At 56.6% G+C, this 19,595-nt stretch overlaps 1 protein-coding gene across 11 annotated transcripts in view; it reads right to left on the bottom strand.

Moving 5' to 3' along the window:
• The window catches only part of GREB1 (growth regulating estrogen receptor binding 1), a 93,322-nt gene that overhangs the window by 7,307 nt on the left and 66,420 nt on the right, over window positions 1-19,595 (bottom strand). For 7 of the 11 annotated variants that reach the window (XM_053667131.1, XM_053667129.1, XM_053667130.1 and 4 more), the window contains 12 exons: window positions 18,345-18,481; window positions 15,515-15,854; window positions 14,541-14,659; window positions 12,592-12,791; window positions 12,240-12,329; window positions 10,750-11,375; window positions 8,604-8,706; window positions 7,054-7,140; window positions 6,168-6,326; window positions 5,121-5,263; window positions 2,652-2,813; window positions 364-568 (listed from right to left, as the gene is read on the bottom strand). In XM_053667131.1, the coding sequence (XP_053523106.1) occupies window positions 364-568; window positions 2,652-2,813; window positions 5,121-5,263; window positions 6,168-6,326; window positions 7,054-7,140; window positions 8,604-8,706; window positions 10,750-11,375; window positions 12,240-12,329; window positions 12,592-12,791; window positions 14,541-14,659; window positions 15,515-15,854; window positions 18,345-18,481 (2,371 nt within the window). Of the gene's footprint in view, window positions 1-363; window positions 569-2,651; window positions 2,814-5,120; window positions 5,264-6,167; window positions 6,327-7,053; window positions 7,141-8,603; window positions 8,707-10,749; window positions 11,376-12,239; window positions 12,330-12,591; window positions 12,792-14,540; window positions 14,660-15,514; window positions 15,855-18,344; window positions 18,482-19,595 lie in introns of those variants that run through there. The other 4 variants (XM_037151833.2, XM_053667135.1, XM_053667132.1 and 1 more) reach the window with 4 other exon arrangements.

Here is a 19,595-nt window from a genome sequence, read left to right as displayed (position 1 = left end):
GACCACACCTACTAAAGAGGCCCCGCCCCAGGACCAGCAGCCTCAAAGGTCGGTCGTCGCCCACCCACATCACTCGTCCACTGGCTAGTAGTTGTCGAACTGGGGGTGGGGAGAATTCTAGGGTACCAAACACACCTCTGAGGTGCACATACACTTCTGTCTGCTTAACCTTGCTTTTCTAATGTGACTCGAGAGCACGAACGAAATCAATAAGCAAACGTCGAAGAAGAAAGAATATTCAAACAAAATGCTGTAAAAGTCAAAAGGCTTGATGGAAAACGTCCAACTCTGCCAACCCTGGAACACCCTCTCTAGCCTCCTTTCTCAGGAACCTGAGGGGGCGGGGCGGCGAGAGGCGCCTACCCACGCCGGCGCTGTTGAAGACGCTGGGGAGCACCAGCATGATGTGGTTGGGCCAGTACTTCTTGTACACGGGCATCTCGTACTCCTTGACGACCAGCACGTGCAGGTGGCTGGCCCCGTCCATCGCGTGGTACAGGTTGAAGAGCCCGTGCTCGTGGCGGCCGGTGGTCGGGGTGAAGGTCGGACTTTTTATGTATTCCTGACTCTGCAAAGTGGAGGCGCAAGGAGGGAAAGAGTTTCTGAACATGGTCACGATTATTCCCCTCCCTCTGAGTGTCCGTCTTCGGGCGCCCCGAGGCCAGCTGAGGCTTGGCTTTTTACTGGGAAAATGCAGTAAAAATGGCAGTGCAGCAGTCCTGAGTCTGCGGCCCGCTCTCCGAGCCCCCCCAGGAGCCAGCCTGGGCGATCCTGCTGGAAAAGGGAGACCACGGGGGGCAGAAATGGGTGTCCCACCGAGACCATCCGAGCCCAGCCGTCCCCGGCCCACCTGGTCCCTTGTAACTGCAGGCACGAGGGAGCCCAACCTGCCCAGGATGGCCACCCAGCTGAACCGAGCCCAGCCCTCTGGCCCCCCGGACCAGAAGCCAAGTAAATGCTTATTTGAGAACGGTTCGTTAACCCAGACTAATGGGCGTGTATCAATCACCACCCTTTCACATGAGCATCCAACCTCGTGCTTGGAGCACAGGTCATTTCTGTGGGACTTCAATCGCCAACCACAGACTCATATAGCCTGTTTATACACTCAGGATGCACATTGTTATGTAAGGAACTCTGTGGCTCTGACCAGAGTGGCTCAGTTGGTTGGGCATCATCCTGCAAAGCAAAGGGTCATCAGTTCAATTCCCAGTCAGGGCACGTGCCCGGGTTGCGGGTTTGGTCCCTGGTCGGGACGTGTGCGAGAGGCAACTCATTGATGTTTCTCTCTCACATGGATGTTTCTCTCCCTCTCTCTCTGCTCCTCTTCCCTTCCCTCTAAAAAGAAAATCTTTAAAAAAAAAATGGTCTGCTCGTTCTACAAAGCAGAAAACACTGCGTGGTCTCCACCATTCCCTCAACACGAGTTCCTCGGGCTGAGCTGGGTGCAGCTCCGCCTGGCGCCTTCTGAGCACTGCTGCAAAGCCATGGTGCCGCTGGTGCCTACAGCCTGTTCTGGTTGAACTGGGTAGGAGTGGGAATGGGAGTAAATCCTTGACCGCGGCAACACCCAGCCCGTGGGGCAGGGGACACCACACCATAAAGGTCTCTGTGGTACTTTACGAATGTTTTCAGGGCGCGGTAACAGGGCCTGAAAGGCCAGGTTCAACCCTATGACGTCTGGCCCTCTGGAGAAGCAGCGCCTCTGAGGTCCGCGGTGACTGGGCTGGGTAACGGGCTGCAAGCTGGCCGAGACTGTTGGGCTGGAACCATCCAACCCCATATCCCCAGGAGGGGCGTCTCCGAAACAGTGGTGGTCCCAGAGGTGACAGATTGTTAAGAACGATCTCATAGACGGAGAGCAGGATGACAGCTAAGGGGGTGGAGGGGGTTAGCAGGTAGAGGGATGGAGCAAAAGGAGAAAGGACTCGCGGACACGGACACCTGTGTGGTGACTGCTACAGGGAGCGGGGTATACAAGGACTACATGGTAATGGGGAAAAATACAATAAAGAAGACTTACAAATAAGCAAAATGAAAAAAGAGAATGATCTCCTCAAAAGAGGAAGTCTCTCCTGTAGAGACACAAACTGTAGTATTTAGGGGACACGATACGACGTCTGGGATTTGCTTCCCAATAATACAGGGAGGCAGAGGAGCAGCACAGATGATACCACAGGACGGGCCCTGAGTCAGTAATTGTAACTGCTGGGGCCGGGGCCGGGGCCGGGCCCTGTAGGAGTCACGCTGCTCAGCCACGAACCCTTTTGCATGTCCCCCAGCAAAGAGTGTGCCGGAGAAGGGAGTGGACGGACGAAGGTCCACTCCGTACTTATCTCCCCAGCGCTGTGCTGGCGTCCTGTGTCAGTTATGCCAATAAACCTCACCACAGGCTTACAGGTGAGGAACCCGAGGCTCGGAGACATTAAGTGTGAAGTTCAAGTAACAGGGCTAGCAAACAGCAGAGCAGAGTTCAACCTCAGCTGAGTGACCCCAAAGCCCTCATGCTCCCCAGCCGCCTCCGCCCACACCGGTCTCTCCATCCGGTTCCTCCAGCCCCTGACTCATCAGGCAACTACAGTCTCTCCGTGGCCAGCTCAGCGGTCACTCGCAGCCACTCTGGTCCGACCCTCCGGACTCGGCACCAGTACCTTGTCTGTGACGAGGGGCAGCCGCATGCTCTCCAGCTGGCCTCCAGTTTGGCTGAAGACAAAGTGGTGCTCCTTGGACTTGGGGATGATGAAGTGCAGTTGGACCTCCTCTCCTAGCATGGAGTAAGAGAAGGCAAAGGCGTGCAGGGTGGACTCATAGAGCTGAGGTGCGAGGGGGAAAGGACAGAGCTTGTCATCGGCATCTGGCGTAACGTCCCAGAAGACCCCAGGCCCAACCTGGCCATGAGCACATGCAGGTCATGGCCACCTCTGCCCCACGGCATGAGCAGCCCACGGGCAACACCCGGACAGGGTGCCGGCACCCAGGCCTTGCTACCGGAGGCCACGCCCACCCGGCTGAAGCCGGGTCTTGTCTCTAATCCTCATGGCGCTTCAGGCGCCAGCCACCCTGGACTCTGAACTTGACCCAGAGTGCTCCGTTAGCTAGACCACGCTTTCAATGCTAATGAATGTATTTTTCCACCTTGAGTAATCACACGTGTAGTAGCAAATTACTGCCAGATTTGAACACACCGGCATATACCTCCCTCACTATGCCCTCTGTCCCCTTGGTAACTGACAGTCCTGTGAAGCAGGTCCTGTCATCAGCCCCACGTTATACAGACGGAGACTCACATTCAGAGGTCTGGGGCTCACTCCTGTCCCCAAGTCTAGCCTTGCCTCCAGTCACTTTGTCCAAAGAGCCCGCCCCCTCACGCTGTTCCTGTGCCCACGGCTCTGGGGCGATTTCCCCGCCTGGCTCCGCCCAAGCCATACAAAGCCTCCTGCTGGCCTCCCCACTCAGGCACCGCGGAGGGGCCTTCCCCGCCCCTCGCCCTGCGGCCAGTGTGCGCTGCGCACTCCCGGGAATGACAGGCCCCGAGAGGGCGGACACAGGCCGGGACACACGAATGCTAGATTCCTCCTGTGGCTCCTCCAGAACCACAGAGACCTTTGGGAGCAGGAGGAAAAGATAGATTTGGACTTGGGGAGGGAACACAGAGGGACGCAGCTGAGGAAATTTCGTAAAAAGGCCCTCGGAGCCTCGGGGGACAAGGGAGGGGCAGGATGAGCAGAGGAAACTGGTGTGCACCCTGCAGAGCTCCTGGGGGCTCGGCGTGGGTCCCCTCGGCTGTGGCCCCCTGCTCTCATTTCACCTCCTCCCTCCGCCACTTGTCCTCCATGAATCTTCTGGGGACAGTTTCTGAGGTGACAAAAACCCCTACTGCCTCATGAGGTTTTAGTGAGAATTAAATAAGAAACTATACAGGACAGTTTCTTAACCTGTGCACCTTGAATGGATTATAGGTGTGACTTCAACGCAGACTAGTTCAGGGGACCAGCTGGGGCCCTGGGCCAGTGTCCAGGGCAAATGACACTTTCTCCACGTACATAGGTTGGGAGATGCTGAGATAGAAAAGTGCCCGGCAGACTGCCCAGCACACAGTAGGTGCTCAGTAGGTGCACACTCCTCTCCTTACACCATTTCTGTGCTTCGACCGCACTGCTCTTCTTGCAGGTTCACAGCGTCCTGAAGTTTTGCTGACGCACATCTCTGTCCCTACGCCGCCAGTGGTGAGAATGGAAACAAAGTTGATTCACCTCTGCGTGTGTAGCTGGTACATGTCAGGCTGGCCAGAAAGTCCGTTACGCTTTTTCCAAATGATGGTTCTAGTAGTGCTTAGCTATTTTTAACTTTATTTAAAACAATTCTGTTAAATCGTATTGTGACAGCTGTCATATCAGCATGCATTTTAAAAAACTTACCAAAACTGGTAAATTTTTGTCCAGCCATTTTAATGTTGAAGATGGAAGAAAATATGTAACATTTTTGGCACGTTATCTTTTATTATTTCAAGAAAGTTCAAAACGCAACTGAAATGCAAAAAAAAGATTTGTGCAGTGTATGGAGAAGGTGCTGTGACTGATCGAATGTATAAAAAGTGGTTTGGGAAGTTTCATGCCATTGCTGACATTTTGGCCAAATAATTCTTTGCCGTGGGGCTGTCTCATGCACTGAAGATGTTTAGCAGCGCCCCAGCCTCTCCACACTAGAGGCCAGTAGCAAGAGAGAGCTGACATACTCAAAATACCCAAGTCATCAAAATTAGTGGTGAAAATGAAAAATGTACCTTTTATTTTACAGAAAACAGTGAATGGACTTTTTGGCCACCCAGCACAAGCATGCGGAGAGTGCCCGCTGCGTGGCCCTTTCCGAATTGCTAGGACGTAAAGACAATAAGCTTCCGCAGGCAGCTCACCTTGATGCTCATGAACGAGGGGCCCTGGAGAACCACTGCTGGGCAGTGAAGGCAGTGAGTCCAGATTATTGAAGGGAAGTGAGAATACAAGCAGACCAGGAAGCAAGCGCTTCCCGGGCTCCCCGCCTCCCACTCCAGAATGAACCCAGACAGGGAAACCGCGGCATCGGCGAAGGCGACACCCCGGGCCCGGCGCCCCGCGGCCTACCTGGTAGCAGGGGTGGAAGCCCAGGTACTGGCGGCACTGCTCGCAGTGGTGGTACGTGTTGTAGGCCGCGTACTTGGACAGCCGCATGCGCGCCGTGTGACGCCGCACGTACAGGTCTTCCGGCCTCCGGGGCGCCCCCCTGTCTGCAGGAAACCCCAGCGTCACCGATCAGCAGAGGCAGCCGGTCACACCCTCCTGCGCGGGATGTGCTGGCACAAGGTCTGGGGCTGGGGGGGGGGGGTCGCCGGGGGAGGGGCCCAACTGGGCAAAAACAACAGTCTGCGCGGGGTAAACTGAGACTGTTTCCACGTCACCTTATTCATGAGCCTGGGAACATTTTATCAATGTATATCCAAGGACTCACTACACGACTGGGGAGACTGACTGCCAATGTGATACACAAGGACTTGTCATGCAGGTGAGCTGTCCCCATTTTTTTCCAAATGACGTCTCCTGCTGAACTTTCAACGGAGATGAGCCTACGTGGAGGGCCCCACGGTGACAGGGATGGAGAGCCACGGGGACAAAAGCATCAGTTTGAAACAGACAATGGTGTTTATCTGTCTCACACACCAAGCTCACTGAACTCTCCTCTCAGTGTTTACCACCACACTGGCCACTAACATCCCATTTGCAGACGGGGACCCTGACACACAGCTGGGTCACGATGCAGTGACAGACAGCAGTCCCTGCAGGAGGCGGGAGGAAGCAAGAGACTGAGGGAGGAGAGGGAAGTAGGAGCACTTTGTTGCCATGACCCAAATTCACAAAGGTACGTGTCGGTACCCTCTGCGCACCAGGGCCTTCTGAACACCCTGGCTGTGACAAGCAGCCGGTGTGTCCTCACTGCCATCGGACCCCCTGAGCGGTCAGTCCTCCTTCCTGGGTTTCCGGGGCAGCCCTTCCTCCTCCAGGGAACCGCTGATCTCAGTGCTGGGCGCTGCTGACGAACTCACCCTGCTGGATCCTTACATTAACCACTACCAAAATCTGGTGGACTCCCGTCAGGGGCCGCCCCCACGTGCTCTGGGAGATATCAAGTCTGACCTTCGACCTTCACGCTCTGATGGTGAGAACAGATGAGGCTGGCGTCTTCGTACTTGGGGTCGTGAATAATGTAGTCGAAAGGCAGCTTCTTGAAGAGTTCCAGGTCTGGCCAGGGGTCACCAAGCTGGAGGTAACGCCAGTCGGGCTCTTCCTGGAGGTCTGCGAGATGGGGACACACCCAGAATCGTGACAAAAGATCAGGGACCGGCTCACTTCAGACTTGTGTGGAGCGGTTACTGAGTCTGGGGCCCCTGGGGGCACACTGTGGCACCTGGAGGGCACGAGCCCGTCTCGGGACTGCTCTGCGGAGGCGAGAGGGCACATTCGGCACAACCTCTACCCAGAGGAGCAGCCGAGTTTGCTATGGGGCAGCTTTGTTCTTCTGACCCTCGGCCTCCTCGGGTCCTCCAGCATACCTGCCCTCCCCCTGCTCCGTGCTGCTCCCCAGCACTGCCTCCCGAATGCATCACACTGATTCCCAGCGCCCGTGGAACCTTGTGTACTTGCTCTTGCATCTAAATGCCACCCAGCTGATACCGCCCAGCTCCAAGCCCCACCCCTCTGGAAAGCCTCTTCTGAGAGCTCAGGCCCACTGCTTCCTCCCTCCCTCCCTCCCTGTGAATGCCAGCACCGCCCTGGCCCACACTGCTCTCTCCCATGCTCCGAGTATCACCTTACGTTGTAATCGGCACAGGCTGCGGGTGCTCACTACATGCTTGTTGGTCAAAAGGTTAAACAAAGTCCAGTTGGTCCAACTCGAATTCTGCTATGCATCGGTTCTGTGTATGTTACGTACCCCTCTCTCCCCTTGTGCACTGAACACCTGGGCAGAGCGCATGCCCCGTGGGAGGAAGAGGAGGAGGAGGAAAGGAGGGGGGACGTTCACCGTGTATTTGGAGGAGCTCAGTGCTGCGTGTATGTAACATCACACAGTGTCCGCAGCACCCTGCAGAACAGGAATCACCAGGTCGTACTGAAGAGGAAACCCAGGAGATAAGAATATTTAACAAATTGCACTTCCAGGCATAACAGACTGGATTCGAATCCCGTCTTTATGAATCCTGGCATCTCTCCCAGGAAGGAGGAAACAGAAACTCAACAGGCCTGGTCTCGTCTGAAATGCAGTTACGAACTGTGGGGGACTGTGGAAAACCGGAGCTGGAAGAGACTCTTGCCTTCAAAGGCAAGACCAGCGCCGGGCGGGCATCCTTGGCGCTCAGCAGCCCCCAACTCCGTGGCCCAGTCAAGAGCATCTGAAGGAGCTCGGAGCACGAATGTGGCAGGACCACCCTCCTTGTCCAGGCCGAGTGAGCCGATCGTGCGTGAATACTGTGTTTTCTGTCCCCACTGGTCCGCGGGTGGCCATTCACCCTCCATGGACAAATGTGACAGCGTGTCCTCGATGCCACGAGCAAGGCTGCAGTGGACCCGGCCACTGTGTGAGGTGACAGCTGTGTTAATCAGCGTGACTAAGGTGTAGACACACAGGGCCCACATGTACCAAATCAAGCCGTACATCTTGAAGATGCACGATTTTTTAATGTTTTCATCCTCGCCTGAGGACATTTTTTCATTGCCCTCAGAGTGAGAGGAAGGGGGTGTGAGAGAAACATCCATGCGAGAGAGAAGCATCGATTGGCTGCCTCCCATACGCGCCTGGACCAGGGACTGAACCCGCAACTTTTCAGTTACGGGACGACCACCCAACCAACGAAGCCACGCCAGCCAGGGCCACCGTTTTCTGAGTGCTGTTAAGATGCCAGCACAGCTTACTGGCTCCCTTCAGGGCTCCTTAACAAAGGTTAGTCCCCAAAGCAACCACGTGTTTACCAGCCCAAGTTCCTGGCTGCTGGGAGACGCCTGTGGGGAGGACAGCAAGGCCAAGTCCCACGACAGGGTAAACCAGCTGGTGGAAGGGCCTTACCTCCTTCGGGGTAAACTCTGTCTCGTGCATGAGGAGACAAGGCTGTCCCCATGTATGGCACAGCTGATGTCAGGCGGGGGGAGCCCCTGATGGACAGCCCCACTTTCTGGAGGCAACACTCAGATCCAGGTTTGTTCCAGCTCTGCCACTTCCCAGCTGGGCTCCCGAGCACATGACTTACAGGGAAATGGATGAAGCTGGTAACTTACCAGGAGCAACCACAGTGTTCGGGAGATTAAATGTGGTCACTGACGCCGGGCACCCAGCACGTGGGACCCACTCAGCCAAGGACGGTTACTTTTGGTACAGTAGTAGCGTTAGCCCTACAAAGGCCTCCCACCCAATAGTCTGACCTTGAGCAAAATGACTACAAGGAAAGACCAAGGCACCCACCAGCCCCCTCGGGGCGTCTGATCATGAACCTGAGAATTTCATCCAGAAAGATACGAAGTCACCTGAGAAACTGATGAAAGACGACCCAAGCCCCAGCGTCACCAGAGGGTAAAACTCACTGATATTGATCTCTTCTTCGTCGTAAACATCCACCTCCGTGAGCCGGACGAGCATCCGAGACAAGATGCTGAGGAACTGCAGGTAGGCACCTGTCTTCCCGATCTGTGGGCACAAGGAGATGGGAGCCAGCAGTCAGTCCACCCCGGGTCACCTCCGTCTTTTATAATGACCTCGGAGAGCATGGGGACCACCCCCCCCCCGCCACTTATACATCACTGCGGTGCGTCTCCAGCTCTAACCAGCCACATTTTTCGAGCTGTTAGAAATGGGACTTAGTCGCAAGGCAAAGAAAGTTTCCTTCAGAGAAAATAAACTGCCAAGACAAAACATAATTTCTTAAGAACCCTGCATGTTGCAAATCGCTCTTCTTGTCTTAATTGGTATGTCCACAGTAAGAAAACAAAAACATGAGATGTCAGCGTCTCCTCTGAAGTCTGGGAAAAGAAAGAAAATGGTTTTTCTCTTCTTCCTTCTCTTTTCGCATCAAGTCCCCTGCGCCCTGAGCTGAGCACCACGCTAGTATACTATTGGTCATGGGTTTGTTTTGGGAGCAGTTGGTTAGATGTGTGCCTGCTGGATTCCCAGAATGCTCCCCCCTCCCCCCCCGCCGGCGCTCCAGGGCTGTGCCCTTCAACTTCCTGGTCTGATGCCTCGTTCACCGTAAGTGCTCAGCAAACGCTGACGAACACAAGTAACTAACTTTGAAAAAGAAAACATGAAACATGACCAGGGCAAGCTTCAGAGAAAATATCTGCAATATATATCTTAGACAAAGGGTTGAAGTCTGTCCTCTCCGAAGAGCTCCTATGGCAGGAAAAAGTCAAATGGCCTAACAGAAAAAGAAACCAGCAAATAGCACTGTACGAGAAGTACCAATGACAGACAAAAATGTATTTGACCTTACTAATAAAACAAAATACTATTTTCCCCCATCAAATAGGTAAACATCTTCGAGACTGATTACATGCAGTAACGTGAGAGCATAGAGAAACCAGTACTCTCTTTTGTAAAACCTTTTCCTGTTTTAAAAATAAATGCTCATGTCAAAGTTCCAGAAATACAGGAAAACAATGAAGTAAAATATTCGCAAGTCCCACGCCCCCTCCCCCGGGTAAGATTCAATGGCCGTTCTGTCGGGGGCTGCTTCAGGCGTATTCCCAGAGACACATGGTACACATGCCGATTTTTCTTCCTAATTGACGTCACACCCTGTATCTAGTGTCCTGAAACGTTTTAAACACTTCAATAGCTTAGGGAAAACTCAGAGGTAGCGTATGCAGATCTAGCTCAGATTTTCTAGGGCTCAAGGTCACAACTGCACCGAAGTTACTCAACCCTCCCTGACCAGTGGAGTTGTCCCCAGGTATTTCTCATAACTGAAAACAATACTGACACGAGCCCCCTTAGACATATATTTGTGGGTTTGCGTTTCCTGGAATAAACTCTGGACGATGAGCATGTCCGGTCAGAAGGCAGCCGTTGATGGGGACCACGGGGGACATTGTGTGGTGTGTGCTTCTACCACAGCCAAGCCGTGTCTGGGTGTCCTGTGGTTCTCTCATCTAATGCCCCCATCTCGGTGATGCAGGGACTACTGTGTCCCTCATGCTTGGCTGAGGGCAGGGAGGCGGACCCGCCCAGAGAGCCCGGTGAAGCAGGAGTCGGCGTTTGGCCCAGCAGCCCAGTCCGGGGCCCACCAACCACCTCTGCACTGGGCTGGCAAAGCCCCTGCCAAGCCCGGCTACTGCCCCATAGTCCTCTCCACGGTACTGGACCTTCACCTCGTGAGCGTTTTTGCCATTAGATAGGTGAAGTGGCCTGCTGTTGCCAGGGAAACACAACAGGCGGGGATGCTGCCAGCCTGCCAGGCAGCAGGTCACACAGACTGGCTTGGGGAACGAGGTGGGAGAGGCAGAATCGCCGTCTGAAAGAGCCAGAAGCACCCAGGGAACCCACCCGCCCACCCTCCGCTTCATGTGAGAAGAAACTAAGGTGAGAGAACAGGAGTCACCCAGGCCCTGGCCTCTGTCCACCTGCCCACAGAGGAACCATCACAGAAGATGCTGCCCTGCGCACGGCAGCCCTAGGCACCCAGGCCCGTACACGAGGACCCACAGGGGCTGGGCCACGGCGGCGCACACCCACCTGCGGGGGCCCACTGAGCAGCAGCCGGCGAGGGTGGAAGCCGTCCACGCGGCCCTCGGCACGGCTGCCGTAGTCCATGTGGCTGGGCCGTGGCACCGTCCACTGCCGGTAGTACAGGGACTGCTCCGTGGAGGTCATGGTCTTGCTGAGCGGGGGGCGGAAGGAGCTGGCCCACATGACCGAGTGGGAGGGCAGCAGCGAGGTGGCCTTGGGCAGGCCGCCGCTGTCCGTGGCCGTGACCATGTCGTACACCAGCTTGGGCAGGAAGACGACCGGCGGCTGCCGGCAGGCCTTGGCCATGGAGCACCGGGGGGCCTGCGGGGCCGGGGTGCTGGCGGCAGGTGCAGCGGATGAGGAAGACGAGCCCAAAAAGGAGAGCTGGGACGATGAGGTGGTCTGCACCTGGACATCCCTCTGGCTGGTCTTGAGGCCGGAGTCAGGCTGGGGGGCCGGCCCGGGGCTGTGCCTGCTCACACCTGATGGGGGCCCCTGACTGGCTCGGAGCCTCTGTTTGTCACCAGGGGCCCTGCCCTCCTCTGAAGGGCCGCAGGGCTGTGGGGACCAGGCCCGCTCCCCCTGCCAGGGCCCCCCAGGCTGAGCCGAGGTCTCGTCACCAAGTGCTGAGCCTGGGGAGAGAAACCCATTGGTCACACCGAGTAACGACCAGTCCCAACACCTGCTGGCTACCAGTTTCTGCAGCAGGAACTGCCCTCGCTGGGCCAGCGCTGGGCCTTTTTGTCAATGAAATCCCACCGCTGGTGACACACAGCCTCTGCTGTCCTATGACACACCCAGGATCTGCTGGTTGGAGAGAGCTGGTGACCCCCACATGGTGTGACCCACCCCCCCAACGCCCCCCACACCACGTCAAAGGCCTCTCCTTGCCAATCCCTTCCTGCCCTGACCTGCAGGAGGAGGGAGAGGAAGGTGGAAAACGAAGGGGCTCCCAGGCCAAGTCCCCTGCTGTGCCGTGCCGTGCACTAACACCCCCCACCCCTCTCAACCTTGCGGCCACACCCTCACCCCACCCTGCGTGCTCCTCAGGGCCACTCCCTGCACCCAAGCTCCTCCCTGCTTTGAGCACCCTGACCCTGTGAAGCTTCCGCTGCCTGGAATCCTTTCTCCATTCACCACACCTCCACCTGCAACACCTGAAGTCTCAAGCCCACCTCTCTGCACCCTCAGACTCTATCAGAAGACTTCACCTTGCTCCCCTCCTCCTGACTCCAAACCTGGGGGGAGCCCCAAGGGGGTGGCCCCCTGTGGCTGCCCCACACAGGCCACTGAACAGGACAGAGTCCACAGTCCTCCCCCAGGACGGGCCGCCGCACCTCAGGGTCCTGCTGAAACGCCTCGTGCTCCCAGGCCCCAGTCCAGAAAAACGCTTACTCTAGAAAGTCCACTTCTGAAATCCCATTTCTTTCCAGTTCTAGGCAAAAGCAAAGGATCTCTTGATCCATCTCTGAACTCATTCCCTCTGGGAGACTCACCGGACGCCTTGGAAGAGAGGCCCGAGGATGCCGAGTCGTGGGAGCAGGACCGCTCCCTCTTCACGGGGCTCCTCTTCTCCGAGGGGCAGCCTGTTTGGAAACACACGCACCTGTGCAAACGCCTGGAAGGCACAGCTTCCAGGTTCACCCCGCACTAACAAGTACCTTCCCACCCATCACTGCTCCCCATCCTGGCACCCACCCTTCCACCCCTCAGTGTCCAGAGGACCTGAGGAGTAAGGGGCGTGGCAGGGCAGGCCAGTGAGGCACCCCCATCTCAGTGGGGGACCCCCACTGCCCTAGGGCCACGCAGCACCACTGTCTACGGGACTAGTAAGTGCAGGCGGCCAACCTTCCGTCACCAGCTCCTCGTCCTCGTTGTCTGTGCCGCTCAGCTTCTCTGCGTCGCTCTCCACGCCCTCGCTCCGGGGCCCCTTCTCTGGGGACCCCTCACTGCTCACGAAGTACGCGGCCAGGCCCAGCTCCTGCTCCAGCGCTGTCCTCACCAGGCAGGACGAGTTGATCAGACGCAGGTCACAGTACCGCAGAGACCTGGGAGGGAACGGAAGAGGTGTCCAGCCGGAGCCTTCTGCAAGGAAGCACCGCACTCGCTAGCGGGGAGGGAAATGGTGCGTGGCACCGCCCCCCTGCCCTTCGCGCTGGGCCCGGGGCTGCGCAGAGGGAAAAACCAGCGGCCTGCTCGGAGCCTTCCGCCAGCCAGTGCGGGTTGAGCTGCACGTGTCTGAGACCCTGCTGTATCTCGGCCTGTGCTCCGTGTAAGGGGCAGGGCACTGAGTGTGGAAGAAACGAGCCTCAAAGTTCGGCCCTGTCCCTTCCTAGTGACAGACCCTTCCACGGTGTGTAACCACTCGGGGAGGCTCAGGATGTTTTCCTCTGAAAAACATCCTGAATAATGATGAATGGGGAAGAACGTGAATAACCACCTAAGTGAGGAGTGGATGTAACAGTTAGGTATGTAATTATTCATTGACAATAAAAGTGTGCCAGGGACTGTGCTAGGTGTTAGGAACATATGACAATCGAGTCACCATCCCATGGGAAATGAGAGTCCATCTGGGAGACAGACCCCGACCAGGAGTGGGGTCCTCAGAGGAAGAGGCCAGGCCAGTGCAGGGCTCAAAGAGAGAGACTGTGACGGGCTGCTGGGTGACCTTGGGCAAATGGCCTTCCACGAGCTCATCTTCAAAACAGGACAGGAGCACTAGTGTAGCACAGGGCCGATGCGACATCAAAAGTCGAGCACAGTGCCCAATACAGAGAGGATGCCCAATAAGCCCTTGCACAAGTGTAAGACGGATCAAGGCATTGAGCCCTTACAGAGCTGAGGAATGGAAGCGTTCACCCTTGTGAAATAGCAACAACCAAAGTCAGAGGTCTGGAGCCCTCTTCCCAGGCCCCTGTCCACGTGGGTGCAGCCCAGTGGAAGGCAACCAGGCAGCCCCGGCGCTTAACCTCTGTCTGCCCTGGGGCTCCTGGACCAATGCCTGCCCCCAGGGTTACATGAGTCAAGTGAAATGAGGCACAGGAAAAGGGTCTAGGAGGGTGGCCAGCGTGTAGCAGGGACTCGGAAAACATCAGCCCCTCCTGTTTTGTCACGTAAGCAGAGATGGGCAGAGCCACTGAGCGTGGCTGCCTCCTCTGCCCTGGGGTGTGCAGTCAGTCTTTAAAAGCCAACCTGTGACCACCAATGCCAGCAACTTCCGGACTGAAGGCCCAGCCAGGGACCTCTGTCCTGAGTGTCTGTTGGCCTGTGGGGGTCCCCAGGAGACGACACGTGGGCTTGCAGCCGTCTGCTCAGCTGTGGGGGCCAGGAACACGGCCCCCAAGACAGTCAGCCCCGAGAGCCAGAAGAACTCTTCCCAAGAAGCCACCAGCCACCAGCCCCTTCCAGCACACGCCCTAAACCTGGAGGGACCAGCTCTCCCCCAGACCAGCAGGAAACGCAGCCACGATGATCCAACACTTTCCTAAGTGGAATGGCCATCCCCATCAGGGTGACAGCCCTCCCCCCTGCCCTGGGGACAAACTGCAGGGTCTACACCCAGAGCCTAGCAACAGCCCCCACTCTGCCCTCACAAGCAGAGAACTAGGGAAAGTGTCCCAGGTCTTACAGTTCACTGCCATGAGCTAGAAAACCGTCATCATAAAAACACAAACCTACAATCACTGTGAATGTGAATGAGTCCCCTAGAGTTGGGTGGTGGAAGCCCAGCCTAGAGAAGCCCCAGGTGTGGGCCCAGGTTCCTCAAAGACCCCAGGGGCAGAGCCCCCTCCTCTCACCTCGGTAAGGATTCCCCGTGTGGGTCCATCCCACTGAAGATTAGGATGCAAGGCAGGCCCTCCAACTCCAAGTAAGTCTGAGGTCTCCACTCCGCATCCTCAATATTCTGCCACATCTGCTGATAATTAAAAAGAAATGAGACCTAAGACTCCCGACTCTGCAGCTAGCCCAGCTCCAGGGAACCTGGATGGCCTCCCACTGATTTAAAACCCTGCCTCGTGTCCTTTGATAGAAAGGGACGTTCTTTGCACTGCAGATAAGCAGGTCACCCTCTTCTCCACCATGTTCCTGGTGTGGGTCAGCTGCTCGGGACACACCTGCTCCCTGACTCCCTGGGCTCAGTGTGTCTCCTGTTTTTTACTGTCGCTCTGCTGTGGCAATGCGCCTCCCACTCACAGTTCCTCCTCAGTCACCATTCCAACATTCCTTCTAACATAACACTTCAGTGTTTCCCATCACCCGGAGATTTACTGAGAAGCTGCTCTAAGCCGGGCACTGCACTAAGTGTGGGAGACTGAGATCTCTGGGGATGGTTTCCGCCCTCCACCCATCGCCTGGGGGAGGAGCCAGAGGGCACAGAACACCAAAGCAGCCCCAGGTGTGTGGGAGGGGCAGCTTGCTGAAAGGGGAAAGGACACCCCGTGGAGCCCCACAGGCTGACAGATATCGGCTGAGCAAAGGAAAAGAGACACACCCCCAGGAACACAGAAGCACGCTGCACCTCAGGAGTTTGAAACAGCAAGATAGTGAGTAGGGGCAGGAGGAGGGCAGCAAGGGGGGGTTGCATCGGTAGTTTGGTACCTCTGGACTGAAAGGTGCAGGTGGAGACCTGGCCAGAGAGGTAGCAGGAGGGGCGGCAAGGCACGGAGAGGCCATGGAGGATACAACATTAAGGAGTTTGTCACCAGTCCGTCCCCGCCCACCCCACTCCCAGACCTCCATGACCCCACCTGCCCCTGGGGAGAGCGCCCACCTTGAGCTGCTTCACAAAGTGCTTCCCGACGGTGAGGCCAGAGCTGGGGTTGCCCAGGATGATCTCGAAGTGCTGCTCCAGCGCCAGCCGCGCCCTCACGTGGGCCAGGCGCTCGTAGGCCAGGGCCGCCAGCGGCGAGCAGGGTACCCGCAGCAGGACCATGAGCCCGTGGCCACAGGGGCACTGCTTGGGTGCGTTGAGGAGGTTCTGGGTGATCTCCAGCGTCTCCACCGAGGTGTAGCTCTTCATCTGCGAGAGGCCGCTCACCGCCATCATGGCGGCCGCGTAGTGCTGCACCAGGACGAAGGTCCTGATGACGGCACTGTGCAGGTGCGGGAACCTGAGCAGAGAGACCGGCCGTGAGCCCTCCCCAGGCCGTCCGTGCAGCTCCAGGCGGGGAGGAGGCCTGTGCATAGCAAGCAGGTCACCCAGGTCACAACCCAGGTCAACCCTGCACCACGCCCAGGTCACAGCCCTGTCACACATCTTTTGACACTGGCTGTTCGGAACCTGAGATAGAAGCCTTCCCGCTTCAGCGTGTCCAGCTAGGAAACACAAGGACGGGTCTGTCATTGCTGGTGTTTCAGTAAATAGTTGTTCAATGAATGAACAGACATATGAATAAAATGCCTGCCTGGTCCATAACCAGCTTCGTGTGTCCTTCCCCGAGTTAGGCCATTTGCCAGGAGGGGCAGAACCGCCAGCGGTCGCTGTGTGAGTGCAGCCGCCACAGACCCCAGATTCGGGAGGTCGTCCTAAAGGCACGTCAGTCATTCCCCTCAAGGACAGCATGTTCATAGTTCGTGGCACTGTAACTAAACGTGATTGACTTTGAGAGTGAGTGACAAATCAGAACACGTCCAGTCGAAACAGGAGGCCCAGTGCTCTGCCTAGAAGCCATGGTCACTACACAGGGTCATGCGGCGGTGGTGGCCCCCCACCCCAAACCCTGGCAGGCGCACGGCTGGAGCAGCTCTGGAACAGACTCCAGAACGGAGGTCGCGTGTTTCCCAGCAGGAGCACAGACGACAACACCCAGTTTAGACACAGCACCCCTCTGAGTGCATTTCGCTGGAATGAGCCTGCTCACTAAGAACCATTTGAAGCAAAGACAAAGTAATCTCTTGACCTGCAAAGTCGGGAACCTTCCCGTGGCCACGTCCCCCGACGGGTGGGGAAGGCGGGGAGCCAGCCGGCCTTCTGACAGCATCTCTGAGACCTGCCCCTGCCTCTTCTTCATTCTTTCTCCGAGCACTTCCACCACCCAACGGGTCCCACAGACTGGGGTTGGCCAGGCCAGCTGCCACTACCGAAGCTACCCAGGAAAACCACACTGCTCCACAGACTGTGCTGCCAAGGGACTCTGGCTGCTTTGCCCTGGCCCTGCAGTGCCAAGGAAGGAAAGAAGAAGGCAGAGTGCAGAGCACACTGTGTCCCCTGCCCCACATTACTGCCCCAGCTCTGGTGGCCCCATCACCTTGAGCGAGGTCAGAAGGGCAGGATGGTGAGTAGGCAGCAGCACCCTCTCCTCCCCACCCCCAGCATGGTGGGAAGTGACTGCACTCAACTCGGCTCGGGGGACAGCAGTTCCCTCGGCACCCCACGCACGCTCACTGCAAGACCAGGCTGAGTGAGCACAGAGCAGGGCAGGGCCAAGGTCAGCTCTCACAGCCTTGGGGACAATGCCACAGCTTCCTCCCTCAGCAAGTTCATGAGTGTTCAGCTGCCTGTCCAGAGCTGCAGAAGTGGCCTGGTTAAACCCGTCAGCATCAAGGTGCTCCGAGGTAGCAAAGGTATTAGGTTTCTCAAAGGGCGCTGTGAAGGACCCTCATTCCAGGAGATACTGGGGGTGCCACACACTCCGGCCATCTCCTCGAGACTTATGGCCTCCCTGGCACATGGACGCTCATGAAAAAGAAATTCTTTGGTTCAATGGGAGGTTTCTCAAACATGTGTGACCATGGAACCCCTTTTGGCCAAGGCCTATTAGTATCCAGCCAGAGCAGCATACCCTGGAACACAGTTTGAGAAGCACAAGTCTGATTGGATCCCTCTGTGGGCAAGCGTGAAAAACGAGGTGCACGAGGGCCAGTGGCGGAGCCCAGCTCCACCCACCCCCAGCAGCAGGGCCCGCCCATTTCCCCGGACAATGTGTTAGTCTGCAAACTCGGGCCGGGCTTTGCAATGTAGGAACTATGTGGTGTCACGATCACTTGACCTCCCGGGCCTCTGTTTCCTCATCTGTAAAAGGGCAGCAGGAGCACCTGCCTCAGAGCTCCACTGTGACAGGGGTCAAAGGGCAAGCTGTCACATCCAACTGGCTCTGCCTTCTCCAGCAGCCCTGTCCCTCATGAGACACGTGGTCAGAGAGAGTCACGGTGTCTCACTGAGCCTCTGTGTATTTGCAGAACGGGGACAAGCACATCCACGGGCTCAGAGAAGCAGTGAGGACTAAGATTGTAAAAGTGAGCCTCTTGGGACAGCAAGTGGCTCAAAGGAAATAAAACCTGGAGCGGGCTGGGACGGCCATCATCGCCACCTTTAGACCTTCTGGTATCTCCCCACCCATGTTGTTCCCTCCCTTAGGTCTCCCACACGCAGTCCCGAGTTCCAGCGTCCTCCTGCCCATTCTCGTCTCTGGGGTTTTCTGGAGTGACAGTATGACAGGCGTCACTGGCCCAAAACACAGGACACAAAATAAACCAGGTCCCTTTGCTGGAGGGACCGAGTCACCCAGGGTGAGTCCCATTCTGGAGCTGCCTGGCTGCACCCACCTCAACTTGCACTTGACCACTGGGCCACGCTAGGAACTGCAAAGAGGGATGCGTACCTTTTACCCAACGCGGTGACCATGGCCTCGAAGGAACTGTCATATCTGAGCAAGGGGAGGCTGTGTCCCGAAAGGGTCGACTCGATGAACTCTGACAGCCCGAAGTACTTCTTACTCTCGGGATACAAGTCCATACCCTAAGGCAGAGAAGAGCGCTGGTCACTCAAGCGTCACATCTGTGGAGACTTGAGAGGGTCACATGCTGGGCGCCCTGGCGGGCATCCTGGCTGAACTGTGCTGGCTCTGCTGTCCCCTGGAGGCATTTCACTCTATCCTCTGCAGGCCTGGAGCACAGAGTGCTCCACACTTAAAGGCCAGCGTGACCCCATGAGTCAGGGCTTTTCCATTCATTGACCCCAGCATGTTTGCAAAGAAAACCAGCTTTATCTTTCTTTCAACATGCAGCTTTTGTTGTTAAAACTGCTTCTCTCCAACAACCTGAGCTGGCTTTATGAACAGTCCACCATCTTGCATTCCACTATTATTAAAATTGACAGGAAAAATATATCCATCCAACCAATTTTATTCACACTGACATACAGTCCCTCCCAAACTAACATCGGAGCTTCCCAAATGCCAGAGCAAGGTCAGGGAGGTTGATACAATTACAAAGACATGGACTTCAGCCTCAAACAGCCCGTGGTTCAGTGCGGGGTGGGAGGGCCTCGGAGCCAGCCGACTGGGTCACACCTGGCTGCCCCTTCTTAGCTGTGTGGTTTGACAAGTGGCCCAGCCCCACCCCCGCCCCAATCTGTAAATCAAATCCTCCCAGCTTTTGTGTCTGAAATGAGTTCATGTGATGGAGCCCTCGGACCGGGCCCACCCGGCTCAGGGCGAACACCACACAAACAAGTGCCAACTCGCCACCACTGAGGCCGAATCCACTGGACAGCGGCCAAGCTTGGGATCTTTAAAAGCTCCTCAGGTGACCCTGGGACACCCCAAACAAGCCCAGAAAACTGCCGCTTGCTGACTCCTTGTGCCATCAACTGGCACCTGACCACCCAGACCCCTCGAGTCACGGGAGCTGCGGCGAACTTCTGTTCGGATGAGAAAGGGCAAGTTCTTGGGTTTCGTGGGCGCGCATTCAGTCTCAGAAGGAGATGCTGAGCCTCCCGGCTCACGGACACGGGACAGGACAAACAGGGACAGTTTTGAGGCTGCTGGGCAAAACCTTCTCTGTTCTAAGATGAGGAAGCCAACCGATGGATTCTGGGAATGTTCCTGAACAGCAAGGAGGGTTGAAACCTA

Source organism: Artibeus jamaicensis, unplaced genomic scaffold (genome assembly GCF_021234435.1).
Source record: "Artibeus jamaicensis isolate MK-2021 breed Jamaican fruit bat unplaced genomic scaffold, CSHL_Jam_final contig_465, whole genome shotgun sequence".
NCBI classification, from domain to species: Eukaryota; Metazoa; Chordata; class Mammalia; order Chiroptera; family Phyllostomidae; genus Artibeus; species Artibeus jamaicensis.
This window is presented reverse-complemented; position numbering and strand designations above follow the sequence as displayed.